This window comes from Vulpes lagopus, chromosome 5, assembly GCF_018345385.1.
Source record: "Vulpes lagopus strain Blue_001 chromosome 5, ASM1834538v1, whole genome shotgun sequence".
Lineage (NCBI taxonomy): Eukaryota > Metazoa > Chordata > Mammalia > Carnivora > Canidae > Vulpes > Vulpes lagopus.
The window spans coordinates 83,575,249-83,603,159 of record NC_054828.1 but is presented as its reverse complement, the minus strand read 5'-3'; the positions used below and the strand labels follow the sequence as shown (position 1 = coordinate 83,603,159).

The following is a 27,911-nucleotide window of genomic DNA, read 5'->3' as shown; positions in this document are numbered from 1 at the left end:
GCAGGGAGAGAATTATATGTTAAAACTACCATGAGATACTACTACACAACTATTACAATGGCTAAAATCCAAAACACTAACAATACAAAATGCTAGAGCAGCTACAACTCTCATTCATTGCTGGTGCTAATGCAAAATGGTAATCAGTTTATCAGTTTCCTTCAAGTCTAAACATAGATAGTCTTACCATGCAATCTACTAGTCATGCTCCTTGTTATTATCCAAGTGAGTTGAAAACTTACACCACATGAAACCTTACACATATATGTCTAGAGCAGTTTTATTTGTAAATGGTCAAATTTGGAAGCTACCAGAATGTCCTCATATAAGTGAATGGATAAACAAACTTACACATTTAAACAATGGAGCATTACTCAGTGATGAAAAGGAATGGACCACCAAGTTATGAAAAGACATGGAGGAAGCTTAAATGCTAAGGAAAAGAAGTAAGTCTGAAAGGCTAGATACTGTAAGATTCCAAATATATGACATTCTGGAAAAGGCAAAATTATAGAGAAAGTAAAAGGGTCAGTCATTGCCAGGATTCAGGGGATGAAAAAGGAGGAATGAATAGATAGAACTGAGTGGATTTTTAAGACAGGGAAACTATTCCTTATGATACTGGTGATAATGGTGAATATATGACATAATCCATTTGTCAGTACCCATAGAACTAACTATACCACACTAAGACCAAACCCTAATGCAAACTATGGATTTTAGTCAATAATAAAATATCAGTACTGGTTCATCAATTGTAACAAAAGTACCACACTAATGAAGTTGTTTTGTTAAGGGAAACAGCGGGAGGGGAATATGTGAGGCAGTATATATGTGAATGCTCTGTGCTTTCTACTCAATTTTTCTTTAAGCCTAAATTTCTAAAGAATAATATTTATTAATGAAAAGAAAACTCTTAGTAAAATGGGAATTCAAGGACAGTATTAGATTATCATACAAGTGTGTAAATATGTAACCCCAGAAATGCTCTTTGAAACATTGTTCATATAAATAGAGTCAGTGCCTGTAATTATAATATGTAAATACATTGCCAAATTATGCAGCCACTAAAATGATGAAAGTGGAGATGAAGGTATGAGTTAGAAATTTAGGAGTTAGAATTTATAGGACACAGTGACTGACTATGAAGGAAGGAATGGAATCCAATATCCTGTGTAGATTTCTGCCTTGGACTGAACTAGAGTGAAGGGTGGTGATTATGATCCATCTAGTCTTGGACTCTGTGTTTTTTATAGGTCAGGGATGCCTGAGGGGCTCAGCAGTTGAGCGTCTGCTTTTGGCTCAGGGTGTGATCCCAGGGTCCAGGATGGAGTCCCACATTGGGACCCCTGAGAGGAAACTGTTTGTCCTTCTGCCTGTGTTTCTGCTTCTCTCTCTCTCTGTGTCTCTCATGAATAAATAAATCTTTAAAAAAAAGTTTCTATGGGTCATAATGCCCAGGAAGCAATCAGATATATGGGTCTTAGGGAAGTCTGGGTGGCTTAATCAGTTAAGCATCTGACTTTTGATTTTGGTTCAGGTCATCATCTCAGGGTTGTGAGATCGAGCTCCGAGTTGGACTCTGCTGATTGTGGAGGCTGCTTAAGATTCTCTCTTTCTCTCTCTTTTCCTCTGCCCCTCCCCTGCTCAGGTTCTCACCCTCTAAGAAAAATAATAAATAGATACAGAAAAAAGAGATATACAGGTCTTTAACAAGAGTAGATTTGGATAGTGTGAGCTCTAGGAATGATGTAATCACCCGGTGAAATTGAGAGGATTAGAGGCCAGCAAAGTACAAGTAAAACCAGGAGAAAACCATGTTGTAAAAGTCAATGGAGACTAGAATTCCAGGAGAGAATGTTTAACAGAGATCAAGTAAGATCAGACTGAAAAATGAATATTGCATGTTATAGCATGAAGTCATGAAGTTACTGTGGACCAAACCATGCTGACAGATTGTTAGCATTTGAATCCTGATTGTTCTGGTTCAAGTAGACCTGTTTGTCCTGAAAATGTTTTTCTTGGAACATTAGTCCTATAATCCTTCTTACAGCCTTCTGCCTGCTAGTCTTCATCATGAATCTCCTAAACAGCATTTCTCAAATTTATTTGATGGAGGAACTCTTGTGCCATTGTGTTAGCATTTTTCAGATCTGATGTTCCTTAGAATCAGGGAACAGCAGCATATACCAATCTTTGAAGAAGCTTGATGACAAAGACATTGGAGAGGTAGGCTAGTAACTAATGGGAGTATTTAGGGCATGAAACTGAAACTTCAGGATACTTATTTCAAGCAAAGTGAGGGAACTAGGGGATATAGAGAGGTCATTATTATAGGAAGGGAGGTTCCTGGAGTCCTAGAAGAAGTGAACAGGAATAAGACCCTGAAAGTGAGTATAGTTTTGAACAAATGTAGGAAAGTGAAAAAAGATGCAGATAGTGGAGGGCAATAAAGACAGATTCTCTATTTGGTGAAGCAGAACAATAGCTTGTCTTGCAGACACAGAATAGAAAAGACTCTCCTCTGCTTTTGAAAAAGAAAAATTAATGGAGACTGTGATATTACTTGATATTTCCAATTCTGTTACTTAGTGGATGTGTGAGATGTCTCCAAGTAGAAATTTCTGATAATACTGGAGTCTCAATGATTTTTCAAATTCTGTATTTCACAGGATGCCAGACATGCGGCTGAAGAAGAGATTTATACCAACTTAAACCAAAAGATCGACCAGTTTCTACAGCTGGCTGACTATGATTGGATGACTGGAGATTTGGGCAACAAAGCCAGTGATTACCTAGTAGACCTCATTGCCTTTCTACGAAGCACTTTTGCTGTATTCACACACCTTCCTGTAAGTGACAATTGCTCTTACATTGCCCATCATGTAGAAAAATGTTTTCTTAAAATCTAGTTTGGTGAAAGATGTTTGTGCTTTAACTACCTGGTTAGCTCTTTAGGATATAAAAGCTCGGGATCCCTGGGTGGCGCAGCGGTTTGGCGCCTGCCTTTGGCCCAGGGCGCGATCCTGGAGACCCGGGATCAAATCCCACATCGGGCTCCCGGTGCATGGAGCCTGCTTCTCCCTCTGCCTGTGTCTCTGCCTCTCTCTCTCTCTCTGTGACTATCATAAAAAATAAAAAAAAAAAAAAAAAAAAAAAAAGGATATAAAAGCTCATACTATAATTATCAACCCTAGATGAACTCTAGAGACCTCTCCATCAATTTTTCATTGACTTTTAGATTCTGTTTGACAATGGTCCCTAATATTATGTCTATTTCTGTTCCTCCTAACTTCACCTCAAGTAATTAGTGCAAACACATAGTGAATGTCATGGTAGAAACAGAAGAAAAACTTAGGAGTTAGGATATCAAGTGTGTATCTTTTAGTCCTAAATATCCATTTAATTTTTTTAACATCAAATTCTCTGGTGAAATTCTCCATCTTTTTATCTGATTTATCTATATTTTCTCTATTTTCTTGAGCATATTAGTCATTTTAAAGTTGTTTTTTTACTAATGGTAATGTGTAGTTCATCTACACATAGGTGGAATTGTTTCTGATTTTTTTTTCTTAGTTATAAGTCATACATGATCCTATCTCTTCTATTTTTTAGTTGATGTTAGACATTGCATTTAAACACGTAGAGGTTCCAGGTGGTAACATCTCCCACCAGAATTGATGTATGCCTTCCTTTCTAAGTAGTTAGTATGGGCAGGTGTGTTATGGAGTGAGCCTCATCACCTTAATCTCATCATGGGCTAATCTGGGTCCAGTTTAGGTTGCAGATGCAATGTACCTTTCGTTTGCTTCTGTGGCTAGGATATAATTCTTCAGAGCTTTAAATGAGAGCCTGGCACATCATCATCTTTTCAGAACCAAGAGGACTATAGAATTTGCCATGTTTCAGAGAAACCTTAGCTCTTCATCCTCCTGCCTTTTTAAAATTCAGAATTTGACAAATGTTTTGAGAAGGAGGATTAGCCAGATCAGCCATTGCCGACAGGAAAAAAGTGGTTGGAGATTGTCAATTTCAGTTCCCCACCCCTTCAGGATCTTCAGCTTCCACCTGAGATTCTCGTGAATCCTCCCACTTGTGAGTCTTTTTCTGTGAAACACTGTAAGACTGTGGGGAATCTTAGTTTTCAAAGGTCATGACTTAGACCCTCACCTGTTTAGCTTTAGAATTCAGAAAATGTCTTGAGGCAAAAACCAGCCTTCAGATTTCCACTTTTGACCCTCCATCCCCATGGAAGCAACAAAATTCAGTGATTTTTTTTTTCACCCCAGTAATTACTCTCTGCTTGCCCCTAACCCAGATTCTCAGTCTGTTACTATGCCTATGTTTGGCAGATGCCTCCAGGGACGGCTGCAGAGCCTCAACTCACCTTGAAAAGGTCTGCCCTCTTTGCAGCTTTATTCCCTGTAGTCCTTATTGCTTCCTGGCTATCTGGTATCTCTCTGTTTTTCACTGCCATTTATACTGCTTGGTGAGACCATAGGCCTACAGAAAAATAGGTCATTTCATCCAGCTTCACCTTGATACTAAAGCCAGACAAAAGTAGCACAATAGAGCAAATGATGAAACAATAAATAAATTTTAGCCAGTCAATTCCTAAGTGTTTAAGAAAATAATTTACCACAACTATGAAGGACTCATTCTAGAGATGCAAGGATGGTTTGATATTTAAAAATCTCTTCATTTAATTGATTACATTACTAGGTGAAAGTTATGAAGATCATCTTTGTGTATTCAAAAAAATTACATTGCACATCCAGCCTGCATTCCTGATTTTTAAAGAAACTTCCTAAAACTCATATATAATATTTCAACAATATGATAAAGAGCATCTATCTGAAATTTAGCAACCACCATAGATTTAATAGTAGAACACTAAAAACATTTATTTGCATTTATAGAAAAAATGTGGCATAGATGCTTCTTACTAGTGCTTTAGAAGTTCTATCAAATATAGTAAAAGAAATAATAAATGTAACCATTGTTCAAAGATTATTGCTATGTGGTTTGATAACCTCCAGAAAATCAACTAAAAAATAATTAGGACCAATAAGACTTTAGTTATATGGTTCACTTAGAAAACAAATCAGCTTCTCTTATATTAGCAATACTTTTATAGAAAATATATTGCAAAAAATGCCCTGTTCATTATTGGACTATAAAATCTCTATAAGTATACTTAATAAGTTATATGTAGGACTAATGTGAAGAACATGTCACAGAACAATTTAAAAGAGGCTTTATTATGTACAAATACATACAGCATGTTAGGTGGGAATATTTCATACTGAATGAATTTTTCCAAAATTATCTAATTGCAATAATTATAAAGTGAATTTAGTGGTGGTGGGTTATCTTAACTAAATAATTCTAAAATTTATTTGCTGACACAAACTGACAGTATTTACCGAAAGAATATGAAAAAGCAAATTGAACGTGGTCTTTTCCTATCAAGTATAGAAATGTTATTATAAACCAAAAATAATTTAACTGATACCCTTATCACACCGAAATACATTGATAGATTAAAGGAAGAGAACATAAAATCTATAAGTAGTTCCAAGTATGTAAGAATTTGGTGTACGATAAAGGTGGCATTACAATTCCCATAGCCTGTACTACCTGCTAATTTGGATAAAAGGATGTTTTCATATATCAAAATAAATTCTAGATCAAATGCATGTTTACATTTTAATGTATTTAAATTTTTGTTTTAGATTTCACTTAAATTTAAGCTATGTAACATATGGTGTATTATTAGTTTCAGGGATATAATTTAGTGATTCATCAGTTGCATATAACACCCAGTGCTCATTACATCAAGTGCCCTCCTTAATGTCCATTATCCAATTACCCTATCCCCCTACCCACATGTTCACATTTTTAAAAAGAAAGAAATTATAGAAGAACTAATAAAAATATTAGCAAATATTTCTGTAATCTGAAAATAAGTCAGCATATTAAGGATGACACTGAGTGAAATCTTTAAGGAAAAGGTTAATCATTTGGCTGCATAAAATGTTTTGTAAGACACCTAAAAAGAACTAATAAAGAAATAGAATGTGAACTTATTACAAAAGTAATTAACAAGTATTCCAAAAGGTTAATATCTTTTTTGTAGTATCTATATTACAATATAGATTACAATAATTTTTAATAATTACAAAAGTAATTAACAAGTATTCCAAAAGGTTAATATCTTTTTTGTAGTACCTATATTACAATATAGATACAATAATTTTTATAATATATATATTACAATAATAACACATTGTTTCCAACCAGTAAGAAGAAGGCATAACCTGTTGGGGAGATTGGCAGATATTGTATTTTAGGCAATCAGAAAAGAAGAAAAATAAAAGACTAAGGATAACATGAGAAAAATGTATAACTCAGGTAATAAGAAGGCATGCATATTAATGGGATGGGATTTTCTTGCCTCTAACCTTGCCAAAAGCAAATAAAATGATAATGTTCAATATTTATGAGAAATATTTCCCCAAACAGGTATTCTGATATGTTTCTGGAGTGTGTGTAAATTGGTATATTCTTCTTGGTGGTCAGACTTTCAGAATGCCTCAAAAATCTCTTAAAATTTGTTTACCTTTAACCTTGCAATCCAATCCCACCTTCGGAAATCTTACTTAATGAAACAATTATGGATATATTATACAGTTCAGATGTAATAGTATGTTCAACATAGTATTGTCTTTTGCATAGTGGAGTTGGGAATAAATTAAAAGCCAGTACAGATGTGTTAGCTCAATAAATTAATATATATTCGTATAATATGATATCATTCATTAAATTAGTGGAGATGGATATTTTATCAATTTAAAATATGTTAATTATTTCTTGATTGGGAAAGCAGATTGCAAAATACTTTTTTACAATAGGATCTCACTTTTATTAATATAGATACACAAATCATCTATATTATGTACAGTAAAACTCTAGGATTATAGACTTCCTGGTTTAACTGTTCTAGTCTCTGTATAGCTTTTATTTTCCTTTTTGTTTATCTGTGTTTAAAAAATTTTTTTTCTGTCATGAAACATTTACTGCTTTTGTAGTTCTGGAGGTGGGGGGAAGGTGATATTTAGAACTATTATTCTCTGTTCCAAAGTTATTCTGTCCTTGATAATTAATTTATATTTAAAAAACCCCAGTTTTATTGAAGAAAGAGTTTTACAAATGTGTTTCATTTTGTGGAAGGAAAATGGCCAATAGTATTTTGGCTGTAATTTCTTCCCCAACACTGTACAGTTACTTGAGTGAGTCAGATTTTAGAATTCATGGGAAATAAAATGCAATAGTTCAAATTCAAATCCATCCTGGACAGGTGTTCCTTATATTCATCTTCCTTGTTTTTTTTCTGTTCTTAAAATATAAAAATGACACCCTAATAATCGTGACTATTTATATGTGTCATATAGTGAATTGGTTCTTATATATCTATAGCTATCATATGTCAACCCCTTACTTTAATGTCAGCAGTACTGTTTATCAGACTCATGTTTGTCTAACACAAAGTATATGCCTTTTCCTCTAGTAGAGTTGTGACCTTTCTTGTAGGTCTATACTGGAAGTAATCTGTTGAGAGTTTTTCCTGTTTTTGTTTATTTTGAGCTGCCATTGCTACTGAAACACTATAACATCTTGGTGTTGATCTGGTTGATTGTACTATTCAGAATCAAAGTCGGAGGTAACCCCAGAGCCCTAAATCCACAATATTGCTTCCACAAATGCCATGTTTCTTTGTAGTCTAGTATAGAGATTTTCTTTCTGAGGCTACTGTTTCAAAAAGTATTTGTATTCACCAATCATTATGTTCTCTAGAATCGAATTGGTACAGCTTCTAAAACTACCACTTCTTCTGGTTTTTACACAGATAGCAAAAGAGACTGCCCAGCATCTGTGTTTATGTTCCTCAGCACACTAGATAACATCTTCGGGGAAGCTCGTATTAGTAAAATGTATTAGCCAAACAGAGCTGTGTCTGAGATTTGCTCTTGTGTACTAATAGTGAAAGATGAGAGAGGAAGGAGCTATTTCTGAGAAAAAAAAACAAAATCACTTGTCTTTCAAATTAACATGAATATTTCTTTTCATATTTTAAATTCCTTAGCAAGAGTGGCTTTCTTGTCGAAGAGAGATTGAATAGGAAAAACAGGCATGGAAAGAACTGTAAAGAAAAGCCAGACCGCCTTGTTATATTACATTTTGAAATCCCCAGGTTTTCTTCTTCTCAGGGATGTTTTGTTACCCCCTAGCAACATAACCAAAGGGATAGAGCAGTGTGTAGGGGTGTGTGTGTGTGTGTGTGTGTGTGTGTGTGTGTGTGTGTGAATGTGAATGGAGAGGGAAAGACAGAGTTTTGAATGGGAGTGGATGCCCTAGATTACACTTCAGTGAACCCTGAATGGTCAAGGGAGGAAAATTATTGAAATTTGCAACTATTTTCCCCTTGAAGTTTTGATGACCAAGGTGGCCTACCTATTTTCATGAGGCACCCAGAAATTATTATAATAATAAGGGTTTCTACAGTTAGAATTCTAAAATGTCGCCCTGTGCTTTAAGAGATGAGGTAAATACACAAGTGTGTTTGCAGGCTCCTGTTGTATGATTTAGAATTGCATGCATAGCTACCCATTTTGCATGCTCAGCATAAGAGTGTACTTTTGAGAATTTGTCCTTGTTATACTGATAATTATCTTTCAGAAATGCATGAGAGAGAGAGAGAGAGAGAGAGAGAGAGAGAGAGAGGAAATGCTGTCTCAAGTAACGGACCCAGAGGAGGGAATCCTGACTTTGTTTTCTCTAACTGCTATTAATGTTAATTTATATGACTTGAGTCAAGATCTCTCTTAACCCGTTTTGGTTGGCCTCAGTTTCTTTGTCTAAAAGTACAATAAATACCTGTCCTTGGCCTTCCTTCCTATGTACTTACTTGAAAGGACCATCTTTAAGGGAAAGTCATTTTCTATGTAAAAGTTTCTGAAATTTCTCCTGCCTAAAACCCTTTTCAATGACATTTCTCTTAGCATTGCATTTAATTCTGTGAAATACTAAATTCTGTGCATTTATATATTATATTTATTATTATATATTTATATATTATATTCATTATTATATGATTATATTCTCATATATATATTCTCACTTATTCCTTGCAACAAATTTATTTGTGTGCACACAAACACACACAAAGGAAAAATGCTGAACACAGTACCTGTGTTATACAATATGTACTCAAAAGATGGTAGCTATTATAAATATGGAGAGATAGTTTTATACACTGGAGAAAGCATGATCCAGTGTAAAAATATCTAGAATCTGCCCCATTATTGATTCTGTGTAATATAAATACATTATATAATAAAAATATAATTATATTCTCATATATATATTCTCATTTATTTCTTGTAGCATATTTGCAAAAAAGATATTATCTCATTTTACATATGGGAAAAGTAAAGCATGGAGAGATTTATAAACTTGTGACAAATTAATCATCTAGAGGTAGTGGGTCTGGGCTGTGAACTGCCATCAAACCCCAACTTCTTTTCCTACGAGGCTCTGCTGCCTGTAAACTGTGCAAGGGGAACACGAGGCTGTGTTTCATGGAGCCATCATTTAAATGCCTATCCTCTATGAGATTCTTATTCAGCATTTTTTGTTAGCATATAAAATAGTAGTCATTATGACCAGAACAGTTCCCAGTAGGAGAGGTAAATGTGATAATGTGCTCAGAAAGTGGAAACTCTGTTTGGTAAGGGAAAGGATGCTAGTTAAGTAGGTTGCCTGTTTGTATCCTAACCTAGTTCCTTTAGCTGACATCTCATGTGGGAATTCTCTCATCTAATGGTAATAACAATTCTCTAAATTGGCCCAATCCCTGTGGTTTTCTCTTGAACAAAATATAGGCGTGTCTTGGAGATATTGTGGGTTTGGTTCCAGACCACAGCAATAAATCGAACATCGCAATAAAGCAGGTCAAATTAGTCTTTTTGGCTTCCCCAGTGCATGTAAGTTATGTTTACACTCTACTGTAGTCTATTAAGTGTACAGCAGTATTATGCTTAAAAAACCAATATACATACCTTAGTTGAAAAATGTTTTATTGCTAAAAAGTGCTAACCATCATCTCTGAGCTTTTAATGAGTTGCAATCTTTTTGCCCGTGGAGGTTCTTGCTTTGATGATGGCTGCTGGACTGATCAGGGTGATGGTTACTGAAGCTCGAGGTGACTGTGGCAATGTTTTACAAATAAGATGATGACGTTTGCTGCATTGATTTTCTTTTCAGGAATGATTTCTGTGTAGCATATGATGCCAATTGATAACATTTTGCCCAAAATGGAACCTCTTTCAAGGTTAAAATCAGTTCTTTCCAACCTTGTCACTGCTTTATCCACTAAGTTTATATAATGTTCTACTAAGTCATTTGTTGTCATTTCAACAGTCTTCACAGCATCTGCACCACGAGTAGATTCTGTCTCAGGAACCCACTTTCTTTATTCATCCATAAGAAATGACTCCTCATTTTTTCAAGTTTTATCATGAGGTAGCAATTCAGTCCAGTCTTCAGGCTTCACTTCTAATTCTAGTTCTGCTATTTTCACCACATCTGAAGTTACTTCCTCTACTGCCTTGAACCTTCAATTTACCAAAAACACAATATAAGCGAAATAAAGTGAAGTGCAATAAAATGAGGCAGGCCTATAAGGAAGTTTCAGATGTTCTCAAGGAACTGAAAGCATCAGAGCCTTCAGGATATTAGTCAAATTTTTCTTACATTAATTATATAGGTAGAGCTGGTGTCCAAGGATGATTTCTCTGCCTACTGAGAAATCAGTGTTCCCTGTTTCTGTGCTGTTAAGATTTTGCTTATTTGAGCTACGTAGAATACTTTGAAATCAACAGTTTAGCTCCCTATCTTGGTATTCGGGCTGTGAGTTTAGTTAGTGACTTATATCCTTTAGGAGTTTTATGTTTCTTCAGAGACATCTTTGTGTGCTAGGCTATTACATAGCATGTTCCTCCAGAAAACTATTAGCAACAGCCACAGCCATTCTTTCTGGCAGTATTCAGCCAGTAGTCCTTTGCCTCTTTGATATTGATCTGCTTTCATAATTATTAATTAAAAGATTAAAAATGTTTGATTCCAAAAACTAAGAGGTATCTGCTTTTAATCTTATTTTCAGTGGTGAGATGAGGTAGAAAATAAGGAGAATCTAGTGCTTAAAAGACCACAAAATGCTAATCCACTAGTTAGAGTCAGGGATTCCCGTGAGAACATCTTGGATACTGCTTTGTCTGGTCACTTTAGTAACTCAGATGCCTTATCTAATGAGATGGAAGCTACTCTGAGCCTTTTGCATTGGTACTGAGGTAGTGGGAAGCTGGGTATTTTCTGAGGACCAAACAGTTATTTCAGCATTGCTTATAAGATCAAATAATTAAAAACAACCTTAACTGTGTAATAACAGGTAAATGACTTTATAAACTGTATACTATTGATCCAGGAACTATTATGCACTAACTTTATGAATATTAAGTAATGATCCTGCACTGTAGAGTATTTACAATACAATGTCAAATGAAAATGTTAAAAAACAGGACAAAAATTTTACAAACAGGACAGCCCGGGTGGCTCAGTGGTTTAGCACCGCCTTCAGCCCAGGGCATGATCCCGGAGTCCTTGGATCGAGTCCCACCTCGGGCTCCCTGTGTGGAGCCTGCTTCTCTCTCTGCCTGTGTCTCTGCCTCTTTCTCTCTGTCTCTTATGAATAAATAAATAAAATCTTTAAAAAAAAGAAATAAAATTTTACAAACATTACAAGTGTGTAAAAACTGTTAAAGCATGTTAGTAGTGGGCAAAATATTCAGGAGTTAATTGCAAAATGTAAATAGTTGTGGTGTAGCTTCCTAATCTTTTCAAAATTGCCATTTTATACTTTTTTGTTATTGGTATTTAAAAAATATTTAAGTGTTTGCTTTATTAGGAAGATTGAAATCTTACAGTATTGTAACTAAGGAGCAAAGGCAATTCTGACCTGGCAGAAGCACAAGGATCTAAGCATGTCCTAATAAGCAAGTGCTTAAATGTTTTTCCAGTGAAGTCTTTCTGGACTAGTCTCCCTCTTCCCCACAAGTCATACTCCAAGGGTTTGATTTTCTTGTAAACTCATACAGATCTTATTCTCTCCATTCTCTATTTAAAACTTTAGATATATTATTTTAAACAATTGGTGTTGGGGTTTTGGGAAAATATATTCTCTTTATCATCTCTCAGGTTACAAGCTCTTTGAAGGAAAATGTCTTAGACTTTAATATATCCTCCAGCACGGAGGACCTATCCAGTTGAATGTCATGATGAGATTAGATGTGCCTAACAGGAGCATTGTACATGGAACAGTCAGTGACTTCCAACTTAGATGAGCGTTCGCCATCACATGACATCTTTTCTATTACAACACTTTAATGTAAATTTATTTTGCTTTACAATTCCATCTCATTGAGAATGAAGTTGGGAAAACACTGCACAGGTATTTATCCAAGTTTGCAAGGAAGAAAATACTGCTACTTACTGGAATACTGGAATACTGGAATATTGCAGTTAGGTCATTCTAAACTACATTTTTTACTTCTTTGACAAGATGTCAAATTTGAGCCTGCTGATTGGTGCCAAAATACCCTAGCACATTTAGTACACATGTTGTGGGGTGAGGAGTTCACAGTTAAATGAACAGGAATCTAGTACATGCCACTGTTCTGCAATACTTTCATGGTGGTTTATAGCCATAGTTTTCATATGGTTTAGTAAGTGCTTGAACTTCTCCAAACAAATAACACACATTATTGGAAATCAGACCCAGTACATACTTGCCCCTGGGGACTCCTCCTACTTTGAATTAGCAACTGCAGGCTTGTTGCTCTTTAGATCCCTGGCTGTAGATGAGGTCCAGACCCTGTTCAAGGAAAAACTACTTTCTTTTTTTTTTTTTTTTTTTTTTTCTTACCTAATAACCTTATTTCTTTTTTTTTTTTTTTTTTTTCTTTTTTTTTTTTTATTGGTGTTTAATTTACCAACATACAGAAAAACACCCAGTGCTCATCCCGTCAAGTGTCCACCTCAGTGCCCGTCACCCATTCCCCTCCAACACCCGCCCTCCTCCCCTTCCACCACCCCTAGTTCGTTTCCCCGAGTTAGGAGTCTTTATGTTCTGTCTCCCTTCCTGATATTTCCCAACATTTCTTTTCCCTTCCTTTATATTCCCTTTCACTATTATTCATATTCCCCAAATGAATGAGAACATACACTGTTTGTCCTTCTCCAATTGACTTATTTCACTCAGCATAATACCCTCCAGTTCCATCCACGTTGAAGCAAATGGTGGGTATTTGTCGTTTCTAATTGCTGAGTAATATTCCATTGTATACATAAACCACATCTTCTTTATCCATTCATCTTTCGATGGACACCGAGGCTCCTTCCACAGTTTGGCTATTGTGGCCATTGCTGATAGAAACATCGGGGTGCAGGTGTCCCGACGTTTCATTGCATCTGAATCTTTGGGGTAAATCCCCAACAGTGCAATTGCTGGGTCGTAGGGCAGGTCTATTTTTAACTCTTTGAGGAACCTCCACACAGTTTTCCAGAGTGGCTGCACCAGTTCACATTCCCACCAACAGTGTAAGAGGGTTCCCTTTTCTCCGCATCCTCTCCAACATTTGTTGTTTCCTGCCTTGTTAATTTTCCCCATTCTCACTGGTGTGAGGTGGTATCTCATTGTGGTTTTGATTTGTATTTCCCTGATGGCAAGTGATGCAGAGCATTTTCTCATGTGCATGTTGGCCATGTCCATGTCTTCCTCTGTGAGATTTCTCTTCATGTCTTTTGCCCATTTCATGATTGGATTGTTTGTTTCTTTGGTGTTGAGTTTAATAAGTTCTTTATAGATTTTGGAAACTAGCCCTTTATCTGATATGTCATTTGCAAATATCTTCTCCCATTCTGTAGGTTGTCTTTTAGTTTTGTTGACTGTATCCTTTGCTGTGCAAAAGCTTCTTATCTTGATGAAGTCCCAATAGTTCATTTTTGCTTTTGTTTCTTTTGCCTTCGTGGATGTATCTTGCAAGAAGTTACTGTGGCCAAGTTCAAAAAGGGTGTTGCCTGTGTTCTCCTCTAGGATTTTGATGGAATCTTGTCTCACATTTAGATCTCTCATCCATTTTGAGTTTATCTTTGTGTATGGTGAAAGAGAGTGGTCCAGTTTCATTCTTCTGCATGTGGATGTCCAATTTTCCCAGCACCATTTATTGAAGAGACTGTCTTTCTTCCAATGGATAGTCTTTCCTCCTTTATCGAATATTAGATGGCCGTACATTTCAGGGTCCACTTCTGGGTTCTCTATTCTGTTCCATTGATCTATGTGTCTGTTTTTGTGCCAGTACCACACTGTCTTGATGACCACAGCTTTGTAATACAACCTGAAATCTGGCATTGTGATGCCCCCAGCTAAGGTTTTCTTTTTTAATATTCCCCTGGCTATTCGGGGTCTTTTCTGATTCCACACAAATCTTAAAATAATTTGTTCTAACTCTCTGAAGAAAGTCCATGGTATTTTGATAGGGATTGCATTAAACGTATAAATTGCCCTGGGTAACATTGACATTTTTACAATATTAATTCTGCCAATCCATGAGCATGGAATATTTTTCCATCTCTTTGTGTCTTCCTCAATTTCTTTCAGAAGTGTTCTATAGTTTTTAGGGTATAGATCTTTTACCTCTTTGGTTAGGTTTATTCCTAGGTATCTTATGCTTTTGGGTGCAATTGTAAATGGGATTGACTCCTTAATTTCTCTTTCTTCAGTCTCATTGTTAGTGTATAGAAATGCCATTGATTTCTGGGCATTGATTTTGTATCCTGCCATGCTACCAAATTGCTGTATGAGTTCTAGCAATCTGGGGGTGGAGGCTTTTGGGTTTTCTATGTAGAGTATCATGTCATCGGCGAAGAGGGAGAGTTTGACTTCTTCTTTGCCAATTTGAATGCCTTTAATGTCTTTTTGTTGTCTGATTGCTGAGGCGAGGACTTCCAGAACTATGTTGAACAGCAGTGGTGAGAGTGGACATCCCTGTCTTGTTCCTGATCTTAGGGGAAAGGCTCCCAGTGCTTCCCCATTGAGAATGATATTTGCTGTGGGCTTTTCGTAGATGGCTTTTAAGATGTCGAGGAAAGTTCCCTCTATCCCAACACTCTGAAGGGTTTTGATCAGGAATGGATGCTGTATTTTGTCAAATGCTTTCTCTGCATCTAATGAGAGTATCATATGGTTCTTGGTTTTTCTCTTGCTGATATGATGAATCACATTGATGGTTTTACGAGTGTTGAACCAGCCTTGTGTCCCAGGGATAAATCCTACTTGGTCATGGTGAATAATTTTCTTAATGTGTTGTTGGATCCTATTGGCTAGTATCTTGTTGAGAATTTTTGCATCCATGTTCATCAGGGATATTGGTCTGTAATTCTCCTTTTTGGTGGGGTCTTTGTCTGGTTTCGGAATTAAGGTGATGCTGGCCTCATAGAACGAATTTGGAAGTACTCCATCTCTTTCTATCTTTCCAAACAGCTTTAGTAGAATAGGTATGATTTCTTCTTTAAACGTTTGATAGAATTCCCCTGGGAAGCCATCTGGCCCTGGACTCTTGTGTCTTGGGAGGTTTTTGATGACTGCTTCGATTTCCTCCCTGGTTATTGGCCTGTTCAGGTTTTCTATTTCTTCCTGCTCCAGTTTTGGTAGTTTGTGGCTTTCCAGGAATGCGTCCATTTCTTCTAGATTTCCTAATTTATTGGCGTACAGCTGTTCATAATATGTTTTTAAAATCGTTTGTATTTCCTTGGTGTTGGTAGTGATGTCCCCTTTCTCATTCATGATTTTATTAATTTGAGTCTTCTCTCTCTTCTTTTTAATAAGGTTGGCTAATGGTTTATCTATCTTATTAATTCTTTCAAAGAACCAACTCCTGGTTCTGTTGATCTGTTCCACAGTTCTTTTGGTCTCGATATCATTGAGTTCTGCTCGAATTTTAATTAACTCTCTTCTTCTGCTGGGGGTGGGGTCTATTTGTTGCTTTTTCTCTAGTTCCTTTATGTGTAAGGTGAGCTTTTGAATTTGAGATCTTTCCAGTTTTTGAATGTATGCTTGTATTGCGATGTATTTCCCCCTCAGGACTGCTTTTGCTGCATCCCAAAGATTTTGAACGGTTGTATCTTCATTTTCATTAGTTTCCATGAATCTTTTTAATTCTTCCTTAATTTCCTGGTTGACCTTTTCATCTTTTAGCAGGATGGTCCTTAACCTCCACGTGTTTGTGGTCCTTCCATATTTCTTGTTGTGATTAAGTTCTAATTTCAAGGCATTATGGTCTGAGAATATACAGGGGACTATCCCGATCTTTTGGTATCGGTTCAGACCCGATTTGTGACCCAGTATGTGGTCTATTCTGGAGAAAGTTCCATGTGCACTTGAGAAGAATGTGTATTCAGTTGAGTTTGGATGTAAAGTTCTGTAGATATCTGTGAAATCCATCTGGTCCAGTGTATCATTTAAAGCTCTCGTTTCTTTGGAGATGTTGTGCTTAGAAGACCTATCCAGGGTAGAAAGAGCTAGATTGAAGTCACCAAGTATAAGTGTATTATTATCAAGATATTTCTTGAGTTTGGTTATTAATTGGTTTAAATATTTGGCAGCTCCCACATTCGGGGCATATATATTGAGGATTGTTAAGTCCTCTTGTTGGATAGATCCTTTGAGTATGAGATAGTGTCCCTCTTCATCTCTCACTATAGTCTTCGGGGTAAATTTTAATTTATCTGATATAAGGATGGCAACCCCTGCTTTCTTTTGAGGACCATTTGAATGGTAAATGGTTCTCCAACCTTTTATTTTCAGGTTGTAGGTGTCCTTCTGTCTAAAATGAGTCTCTTGTAGACAGCAAATAGATGGGTCCTGCTTTTTTATCCAGTCTGAAACCCTGCGCCTTTTGATGGGGTCATTAAGCCCGTTCACATTCAGAGTTACTATTGATAGATATGAGTTTAGTGTCATCATATCTATTCAGTCCTTGTTTTTGTGAATTGTTCCACTGAACTTCTTCTTAAAGGGGAATTTTAAGAGTCCCCCTTAAAATTTCTTGCAGAGCTGGTTTGGAGGTTACATATTCTTTCAGTTCCTGCCTGTCTTGGAAGCTCTTTATCTCTCCTTCCATTTTGAATGAAAGCCTTGCGGGGTAAAGTATTCTTGGTTGCATGTTCTTTTCATTTAGGACCCTGAATATATCCTGCCAGCCCTTTCTGGCCTGCCAGGTCTCTGTGGAGAGGTCTGCTGTTACCCTAATATTCCTCCCCATAAAAGTCAGGGACTTTTTTTCTCTTGCTGCTTTAAGGATCTTCTCCTTATCTTTGGAATTTGCAAGCTTCACTATTAAATGTCGAGGTGTTGAACGGTTTTTGTTGATTTTAGGGGGGGATCTCTCTATTTCCTGGATCTGAATGCCTGTTTCCCTTCCCAGATTCGGAAAGTTTTCAGCTAGGATTTGTTCAAATACATATTCTGGCCCTCTGTCCCTTTCCACGCCCTCAGGAACCCCAATTAAACGTAGGTTTTTCTTCCTCAGGCTATCATTTATTTCCCTTAATCTATCCTCATGGTCTTTTAATTGCCTGTCTCTTTTTTCCTCAGTTTCCCTCTTTGCCATCAACTTGTCTTCTATGTCACTCACTCGTTCTTCCACCTCGTCAAGCCTCGTCGTTAGGACTTCTAGCTTGGATTGCATCTCATTTAATTGATTTTTAATTTCTGCCTGATTAGATCTAAATTCTGCAGTCATGAAGTCTCTTGAGTCCTTTATGGTTTTTTCTAGAGCCACCAGTAGCTGTAAAATAGTGCTTCTGAATTGGCTTTCTGACATTGAATTGTAATCCATATTTTGTAACTCTGTGGGAGAGTGGGCTGTTTCTGATTCTTTTTTTTGAGGGGTTTTCCTTCTAGTCATTTTGCTTAGTGCAGAGTGGCCAAAAACAAGTTGTATTGGGAAAAGGAGAAAAAGAGAGAGAAGGAAAGAAAAGAGAAAAAGAAAAAAGAGAAAGAAGAAAAAAATAGGGGAAAAAGAGAAGAAAAAGAATGAAAAAGAAAGAAAGGAGAAAAAAGAAAAAAGGGGGGGTGGGGGAAGCAATCAGAAATCAAGAAGAAAGAGAGAAAAAAAAAAGCACAAAACAAAACAAAACAAAACAAAACAAAACAAAAACAAAAACAAAAAAACAAAAAACAAAAAAAACCACGGGGGAGTATCTTCCGATTCTGTGTAGTTTAAGTCCCTTGATTTCCCTTGGAACTGGTCCCTGTCGCTGGTCTTCTGGGGGAGGGGCCTGCTGTGCTGATTCTCAGGTGTTAGCACTTGGGGGAGCTGCTCTGCCCCTGCCTGGTGCAGGGCTCGGTGGGGGTTGTTCACCCCGTGAGGCCCCGGGAGGAAGCCACAGTGGCGGGGGCAGCTCTGGGACCCTCGAGTCAGCTCCCGCAGTAGCTCCGGGGCTCTCCGTCTGCAGGGCCTGGGGGCTCCGGGGCGGGGCCGCTGATCTGCTCAGTTCCAGGCAGGAGCGTCCTTGCTGTCCTGGGCCCTCCCGGCCTCTGCCTGTCCCGGGGGAGGCCGGATCCTGGGCTGTGTCCCGGCGCCCTGTGCTCCGGGGCCTGCGCTGTTGGATTCGCGCTCCCGGCGGTGCAGCCCCCTCCGCGGAGCCGCCGCCCGAGCCTCTCCGAGCTGTTCCCGGAGCCGCGCAGCCCCCTCCGCGCGGAGCTTCTTCCTCTGCGCGAGCCGCCGCCGCCGAGCTGTTCCCGGAGCCGCGCAGCCCCCTCCGCGGAGCCGCCGCCCGAGCCTCTCCGAGCTGTTCCCGGAGCCGCGCAGCCCCCTCCGCGCGGAGCTTCTTCCTCCGCCCGAGCCGCCGCCGCCGAGCTGTTCCCGGAGCCCCGCAGCCCCCTCCGCGGAGCCGCCGCCCGAGCCCCTCCGAGCTGCTCCGGGTCCCGCCGAGCGCTGCAGCCCTTAGGGAGCTCGGCGCACTCTCCCGGGCGCAGTTCCTCTGTTACTGTCCCAGGGAGCCCGAGGGCGTCCCCGCCTTTCTGGGGATCCTGCTCCAATTCCCGGGGAGCCCCTTTCCGCGGGGAAGGTCGGTGCAGCTCCTGCTCCTCCGGGACGGGGCTCTCCTGTCCTGGGGACACTCGCCCCGGCCTCAGCCCGGCTCCTCGCGGGGCCCCTCCCCCTTGGAGGCCTTTTGTGTCTTTATTTCTTTTTCCCCGTCTTCCTACCTTGATAGAAGCGCGAACTCTTCTCACTGTAGCGTTCCAGCTGGTCTCTCTTTAAATCTCAGGCCGAATTCGTAGGTTTTCAGGATGATTGGATGGTTTTCTAGGTAATTTGCTGAGGACAGGTGACCTGGAGACCCTACTCCTCCGCCATCTTGCCCCTCCCCCTGTCGAAAAACTACTTTCTTAAAAAGTGATTAGAGTCTCTCTCTCTCTCTCTCTCTCAAACACACACACAGCCAAAAAATGAACTTTCTACCTTGAAATGCTTCTCTGAATGCATTATATTTTTAAGAATATAGGATTTTTATTTCATTTAGAATAATTTGATTGCCTTTATAGTATTTCTGCAAATGAATGATTTACTATCTTTATTCCAGCATGGAGACTTTTGTCAATACTTATAGTGACTGTCAAACTAACAAAGCAAGGAAGTTTTAAGCTCTGTGTTTGTATATGTGTTTTTTGTTTTGTTTTGGTAGATTGCTATTTTTTGTTTTTAAGTTTCCTTTAATTGATGTGTATCTTGATAGCTCCTTTGGAAGTAGTCTTAAGATCAAGAGGTGACAAGGACCTGAAAATAGAAAGCTATCTTGAGAAAGAGAAAGAGAGAGTGTGAAAGTGGGGGGGAGGGGCCAAAGGAGAGGGAGAGAAAGAATCTCAAGCAGGCTCCCTGCTGAGCATGGAAACTTAATCCTAGGACCCATGAGATCATGACCTGAGCTGAAATCACAAGGGAAGCTGTTTTTCAATAGACAGATAGATCCTAATGCTGTAGTTTTAAGCAGTCTATCATAAATCCCTTTTAAAGGTACTTTTCTTCTGTGCCTATTTTTTTCCTACATGTGAACCTAGCTTCCAACTAGAACTATATACAATTTGAAGACTTTTCTTTAGAACTATATTTTTGGTGCCATGTTGATCATCTGTATTTCTGTTGTTGTAAGACAGATATGGTGACCCCAGCTCATTGGTTTAGTTAAGAGACCCCTGGAAAAATGTGTGTGTGTTTTGTGGTTTTTTAAAATAGTTTGTTTTTAAATTGAAGAATGGCAAGCATAGAAAAATGAACAAATTATATATAGTTTGAAGAATGTTCACAAAGTAGGTAGTCTTGTGTTTTTGGCATGAAGATCAAGAAACAGAGCATTACCAGTTTCCCAGAAGACCATTTTAATCTTTCCTCCATCAAATCTGTACCTTTCTTCCTAAGGGTAATCGTTATCCATACTTTTATTTTTTATTTTTTTTAAAGATTTTATTTATTCATCAGAGAGAGAGAGAGAGAGAGAGGCAGAGACACAGGCAGAGGGAGAAGCAGGCTCCATGCAGGGAGCCCTATGTGGGACTCGATCCCAGGTCTCCAGGATCACACCCTGGGCTGAAGGTGGCGCTAAACCTCTGAGCCACCAGGGCTGCCCTATCCGTACTTTTAATAATATAGCCTAGTTTTGCCTGTTTGTGGAATGTACTCTTTTGTGCCATTACTTAGGTTCACTATTACAGTGGTGCTGTATATCCATTGCATATAGAAGTAATATAGACTACTCAATGGAGTTTCAAGTGTCCTTATAAAAGGGAGGTAGGAGTGTAGAGAAAAGGAAATGTAATGACAGAAGCAAAGGTCAGAGTGATACAGCCAAGAGACAAGGAATGTGAGAAGCCTCTAGAAGCTAAAAAAAGCAGGGAATAGATTTTCCCCTACCTCAAACCTTTAGAAGGAATGTTGCCATAGACCTATTTTAGACTTTTAACCCCAGAACTGTAAGATAATAAACCTGTATTGTTTTAAGCCATCAAATTTGTGGTAATTTGCTACAAGAGCAATAGAAATCTAATATAGCTGTACTCAGAGTTTTGGTCTTCTGACTCTACACTATTAAAAGTTATTGAGGGAAGTACCTGAATGGCTCAGTTGATTAAGCATCACGCTCTTGATTTTGCCTCAGATCATGGTCTCAGGGTCATGAGATCCAGATCCACATCAGGCTCCATGCTTGGAACCTGCTTAGATTCTCTTTCCCACCCTGCCCCCCTGCCCTTCCTCTATTAAAAAAAAAAAAGTTATTGAGGAATTCAAAGATCTTTTGTTTGTGCAATTTATAGCTATCAATATATTTGAAATTGAGACTGAGAAATTTAAAATATATTTTTTAAAAAAATAATAGTATACTCATTATTTGTTAATGTGAATAATGTATTTTTTAAGAAAAATAGCTATATTTTCTAAAACAAAAGAAATTTAGTGAGAAGAATGGCATTATTTTATAGCTTATACAACTTTAATGTATGGCTTAATAGAACAATGTCGAATATCTCAAGTGTTCTGTATCAGTCTGTTGTGATAAATTGTTTCGTTTAATGTATATGAGAAAATGTGGCTGCAGATATATTAGATAAAGGAGGCTTTTCAGATTATTATTGATATTCTTAGGTATTACAGCAAAACTTGATTATTTTGTAAAGGTTAGTTGTAATGTGGAATCTGAAACCTTATCAATGAATTTTTCATATCCTGTTACCTAAAATTCATTGCTCTATTTTGTCCTTTGAATAGATCTTTTACCCATGTGTGATTTTGTAGCATCATGCATATGTCATTTATACTCAGTTATTCAAATCTTCCCAATGTTGGCATATTTTATTATTGGTATAAAAAAAACCCATCCCACACTCAGTAATATTACCACCAGTCTCATTTAAAAAGTCTTAAGTATTGGGAAGCTGTTATCATGGTGGCAGATACTGGTTTTCCAAAATTTGAAGTTTTGCTTCTAAGCTTGAATTGTGTCATTAGTAAATAATGCTGTCAATTATTTTCTTTATAGTGGCAGGCTCATTTCAATCATTTCTAAGAAAATGCCTACCAAAAACCCAAGCCTGAATTACCATAATTTGTCTGTCAGCTATTCTTTCAAATGAAAAGGGCGTTCCATGAAAATGGGGCTAGTTCAGCTTGCAACCCAAACAATTACACAAACGCTTTTCCTTGAGACAGTTACCATACTTTGCTATGCAACATAAATGTTTTATGCATACTTCCCAATTCATCACAAAGAATGTAAAAAAGACACACTGAAGAGTTGAGATTTAATAAAATTAATAATTTTTACTGCTTCATCAAGGACATTCTTAAATGAAACTGGCATGTGTTTTATTGTGAGTGCCTATCATTGAAGAATAAAAGGATCACTTAGTACAGTTTGGTACCGTAGAGTTAATTCATCCTAAGGCACCAGTTGTTTTGCCAATTATTGCTTTTGCAAATGTCAACACAAGTGAAATATCATCAGTGCAAATGTCAACACAGTAGAAAGAGACCAATAATATCTTAGTGTTATTATGAAAATTGTCTTGACTGTGTGGACACCTTGAGAGGGTCCAGAGGGCCCTTAGCCATCTGCTGATGACACTTTGAGAACTATTCTGGTTATGAATCCTTCATAGGATTATGTATTGCGAACATTTTCTCCTGGTTTTTGGCTTGCCTTTTCACTCTCTTAATGGTAATTTTTTGATGATACATATTACCCTTTGAGAAGTATAAATTTATTTTCTCCTATAATTTTCAAAATTAAGCTTTTTTTCCCTCCCAAAGGAATTGAAATATTGGTCATGGCAAATTGACACATTACCATTTTCCTATTCTAATTCTCTATGGCACACCTCTGCTTTCCAGATCTTCTGTTTTCTTCCTTAGCAAGATGGAGTTGCCTATTCTGTGGTGTCGGTGTATATGATCTCTGCTCCTTACAAATCTGAAGTTTTTAATTACGTAGCTTCGATATACTTTGGTTTTTGGTTCAAAACTTTCAGATAACTTGAAACATTCATGATATTAACTGGTAAATTGGAGAGGAAAATGGAAAGATTACAAAAGTAAATCTCAAATATTTACATGATATTTGATTCCTTTAGATCACAGATATTTTTTGGTTAACTTTTTAAAAAAGATTTTTATTTATTTATTTGAAAGAGAGAGAGAGAGAAACCACAGAGGGAAAGGGAGAAGCAGATTTCTTGCTGAGTGAGCAGGGAAGCCGATGCAGGACTCCATCCCAGATTCCTGAGATCATGACCTGAGCTGAAGGCAGATGCTTAACCAACTGAGCCATCCAGGCACCCTCATTAACAATTATAAGCCTAGAAGAGTTTTATTTCAGGAAATGAATTATTCAAAATTATTCTAAAACCATGAACCTTTATATGTAATAAATAACAACATAGCGTACTATGTAGTAAGCATTTAATAAATATCAGCTATAATATATATAACAATATTAAATCTTGTGATAGATATTGTTATTATTAAAACTTAAAAATCCTTCTATAATATATACAAGAGACATTAGTTATTTCATTATTAAAGGGATAGTGTTGATTTGACATCTTGTAGGTGGTAAAGGAAATATGGGATGTCCGTTCCTGAGGGGACATTTAATCATGCTCTTTCTTTAGGGTTTCCCTTTCCTTTAACAGTGGCCTATGGGGATCCTTCCAGTGTTTTTTGTTTATCTCTTTACCTTCCTGGTGGAATCTGGCTCCCAGGTGTAGGGCAGGTCTGAGTCTAATGAGCATCAGCTTTATAGCATATATGTTGAGTTTTAATAGTAATGCTCAACTCTCCAGTCCTAGTTCAGCCCTGATGTTAGTTCATGGCCCCAGTCTACTGGAAATAATATGGCTAAGATTAGAGTTAATCATACCTATTTTATGCTGAGGAAAGCTTGCTAGAACTGGCACAATTGTGTTACTGATGCTGCTGCAGAAAGTCATGAGGAATGTCCAGTGACCTTTTGTCTGATTTGATGAGTTCCTTTAATTATGTTATATAGCATTTGATCTGCTTTTGATGAAAAACTTCCCTTCCCAAGACTACCAAACTATAATATCTTTATGGATAACTTTTCTATGACTCATCTTGACAGTTTTGCCATGAGTTAGCAAGTAACCTCCCCCACTGTTTAATTCCTCTACTTTTTTTTAATCATGTGAAAGTCACATGATTAACTTTTAATGGCTCTATACACTTTAAGCATATGACATTTGCCTTTCAGGGCCCTCTGGTAAACTCACCAGGCTGTCTCTGATGTCTTTATGGAGACTGAGCTGATATTTAGCTTAAATGGTTCTAGTCCAAAAACCTGGGAGGCAGTCTGAGAAAGTGATCTTGTCTAAACACCAGAATTTAGCTTCTTTTTCCTTCAGATCTCCTTGTAGTCCATTTTATCCTGTCTGCATTAACAAGTATGTGAATACTGGGGAACCTGTCACAAATTTCTGGAGGACTCATTTTGTCTATTTATTATTTTTCCAGAGGATAGAGTGAGTATTGTTACTGATTCTTACCATTAATTTGCAACCTTTTATTTAGAGTAAAATTTGGATACCCAATGACTCTCTGTTTCTTCTTCTAGAATGGGAAAGCCAAATGCTGGAAAAAGTGGCTGCATAGAACATGGATTAGACCTTTTTTTGAATGGATCTAACAAGTAGAAGTTAGAGTAAAATTAGAGTATGAACTAGTTAATTAATGGTCAACATTAGAACAGAGAATAAATTATTTTTAACGGAATGTTGTAAAGGTAATACATGCATAAGACCTAGGACTCTTGGTCTTCCAACCCTGAGATTCCTGTGCTTCTTCCTCTGTGTGCTAGAATCACATGTGAGGAAAATCTTGATGAATGTTGACATGGTGTGTGTATAAGGTTTAGAGGTCATCCAGCACAGTAACTATTAAAAAATATTAAAAATTATATTGATAGTAAAGATAATTTTAAATCAGGCCCTGAATTTGGAGTAATTTTCACCTTATATTTCTTGTATTGCTCTTATTTAGTTATTAAATACTTATGTTTGACCCAATATAGTTGTAGAACTTAATGGGAGAGATCTATTCTGAAAGTTTGTTATAACTCTATCCTCCAGTAACTGCCCTGGGGGAAAAATAATGCTGTAAGACAGATTGGAAAGTGGAATTAGGAACATGAATAGCAAAGGTAAAATATTTATTTAAAAAATTTTTAAGTCTGTTATAGTTAACATGCAGTGTTATATTAGTTTCAGGTGTGCAATATAATAGTGATTCAATAATTCTAGCCTTTCTCAGTGCTCATCATGATAAGTACAATCTTTAATCCCCATCACCTATTTCACCCCCCACTCCCACCGCACCTCTCCTCTGATAGCCATCAGATTCTTCTCTGTAGTGAAGAGTCTGGTTTTTGGTTTCTCTCCCTTTTTGTTTGTTCATTTGTTTCTTAAATTACACATATGAGTAAAATCATATGGTATTTGTCTTTATCTGACTTATCTCATTAAGCATTATACTCTAGCTCCATCTGAGTTGTTGCAAATGGCAAGATTTTTTCTTTTTTAATAATTACATTGTGTGTATATATACCACATCTTCTTTATCCATTCATCTATGTATGGACCCTTGGGCTCATTCCATAATTTGGTTATTGTAAATAATGCTGCAATATAAATAGGGATGCAAAATAAATAAATAAATAAATAGGGATGCATATATCTCATTGAATTAGTCTTTTTTATTCTTTGATACCAATAGTGAAATTATTGGATTATATGGTAATTCTATTTTTAACTTTTTGAGGAACCTCCATTCTGTTTTCCACAGCAGATACACCATGTTGCATTCTACCAACAGTGCACGAAGGTTCCTTTTTTCTCCACATCCTTGCCAACACTTGTTGTTTCTTGTGTTTTTTATTTTCTACATTCTGACAGTGTATAATAATATCTAGGAAAATGTTGCTATGATCGATGTCAGGGAAATTATGTGTTCTTTTCTAGGATTTTTATGGTTTCAGGTCTGGCATTTAGGTCTTTAATTCATTTTGAGTTATTTTTGTGTATGATTTGAGTAAGTGGTCCAGTTTCATTCTTATGCATATAGGTGTCCAATTTTCCCGACATCATTTGTTGAAGGGACTTTTTCCTATTGCATATTCTTTCCTGCTTTGTCAAAGATTAATTGACCATATAATCTTGGGTTTATTCCTGGGCTCTCTGTTGTGTTCCTTTGATCTATGTGTCTATTTTTGTGCTATTACTGTACTCTTTTGATAGTTTAGTTTTGTTTATTACTGCAGCTTTGTAGTATATCTTGAAATCAGGGACTGTGAAACCCTCTAGTTTTATTCTTTCTCAAGATTGCTTTGGCTATTCGGGGTCTTTTGTGCTTCCATACAAATTTTGAGATTACTTGTCCTAGTTCTGTGAAAAATGTGGTTGGCATTTTGAGAGGGATTATAATAAATCTATAGATTGCTTTGGATAGTATGGACATTTAGCAATATTTGTTCTTCCAATCCATGAGCATGGACTATCTTTCCATTTGTTTCTGTTGTCTTCAATTTCTTTCATCATTGTTATAATTTTCAGAATGTGAGTTTTTCACCTTGCAAAGGTAAAGAATTAGAACATAATTTATAGTTTACTGCTTTGGTGTAAGACTTCCAAAGTCTATATAATATGAACTGAGGATTATTTTCCTTATGGGATTGTACATAAGTAAACAACAGACTGGCAATTTTGTACTTTTCTTTTATTTCACTGTCTGGCACTCTGGAATCTCATATGACTCTTTCTAATTTGTGAATATATAAAGAATACTGATGACACCACATCTCTCCTTAGAGCCCTTAGCCATCTTACCAGATGTAACTGTGACAATTACAGTGTCCTGTCCATAACCGGGCAGAGCATCTACTGAAGTGACTTGATCCATGGTGAATCTCTTGTCCAGATGCACTAAGTCAGCACAGCACTCAGTCTTTATAAAGAACTCTGATTTGAGCAGTTTAGGTTTGAATATTATTATTGATTTAAGCAGATGATCTAAACCAGCTTATAGTAATTTTTGCTGATTTTCATATTCTACTTTAATGTTATATATAGCCACTGTTTTAGTTGTCTAGGTGGTATGTTTGGTTTAACATTTAGTTCATTTATTCTATGTTCCCATGATAAAATTCTTTATTAATTGAGAGACAATGATAATATATATCTAAACTTTCCTCCCACAGAGTATTGTTTCAAGTACACCTCAAGTGAGAATGCATGAAAAAATATAGAGAATACATTTTTCCTCTATGCAAGCTGTTTCCTATGTCATTATAAGTTGATTTTGTGAACAGTGGTCTAATCGCATAATTTAAATTAATAAAGGATGGAATGTATTCTTCTGTACCTAGAGTTACATAAACATAACCGTGTTTTTAAAAACGATGTGGTTTCAAAAAATTATAGAATAGTTTGGTATATTATATAATCTAGTGGAAGAGAAAAGCTTAGCTTTTAGCTTAGCTTTGTGAGAATGCAGCAAATCAGTAACGGTCTTTGCTAATGGAGCAGCCTGTGTCTTTATTTTCCTATAGTGTCCACCTTGATGCCCAATATATTCCATTCCACACAGATTAGGGAAATGAATTTCAGAGGCCTTTAGTGACTTAACTTAGCTTATTGCAATTACTTAATGGAAAACAAGATGATAAAATAA

General features: G+C 37.0%; 1 protein-coding gene across 3 annotated transcripts in view; it reads left to right on the top strand.

The window, feature by feature from the left end:
• EXOC6B (exocyst complex component 6B) overlaps positions 1-27,911 on the top strand; it is a 620,952-nt gene that overhangs the window by 356,878 nt on the left and 236,163 nt on the right. For all 3 annotated transcript variants that reach the window (XM_041757049.1, XM_041757048.1, XM_041757050.1), the window contains one exon: positions 2,673-2,852. In XM_041757049.1, coding sequence (XP_041612983.1) covers positions 2,673-2,852 — 180 coding nt within the window. The remainder of the gene's footprint in view (positions 1-2,672; positions 2,853-27,911) is intronic.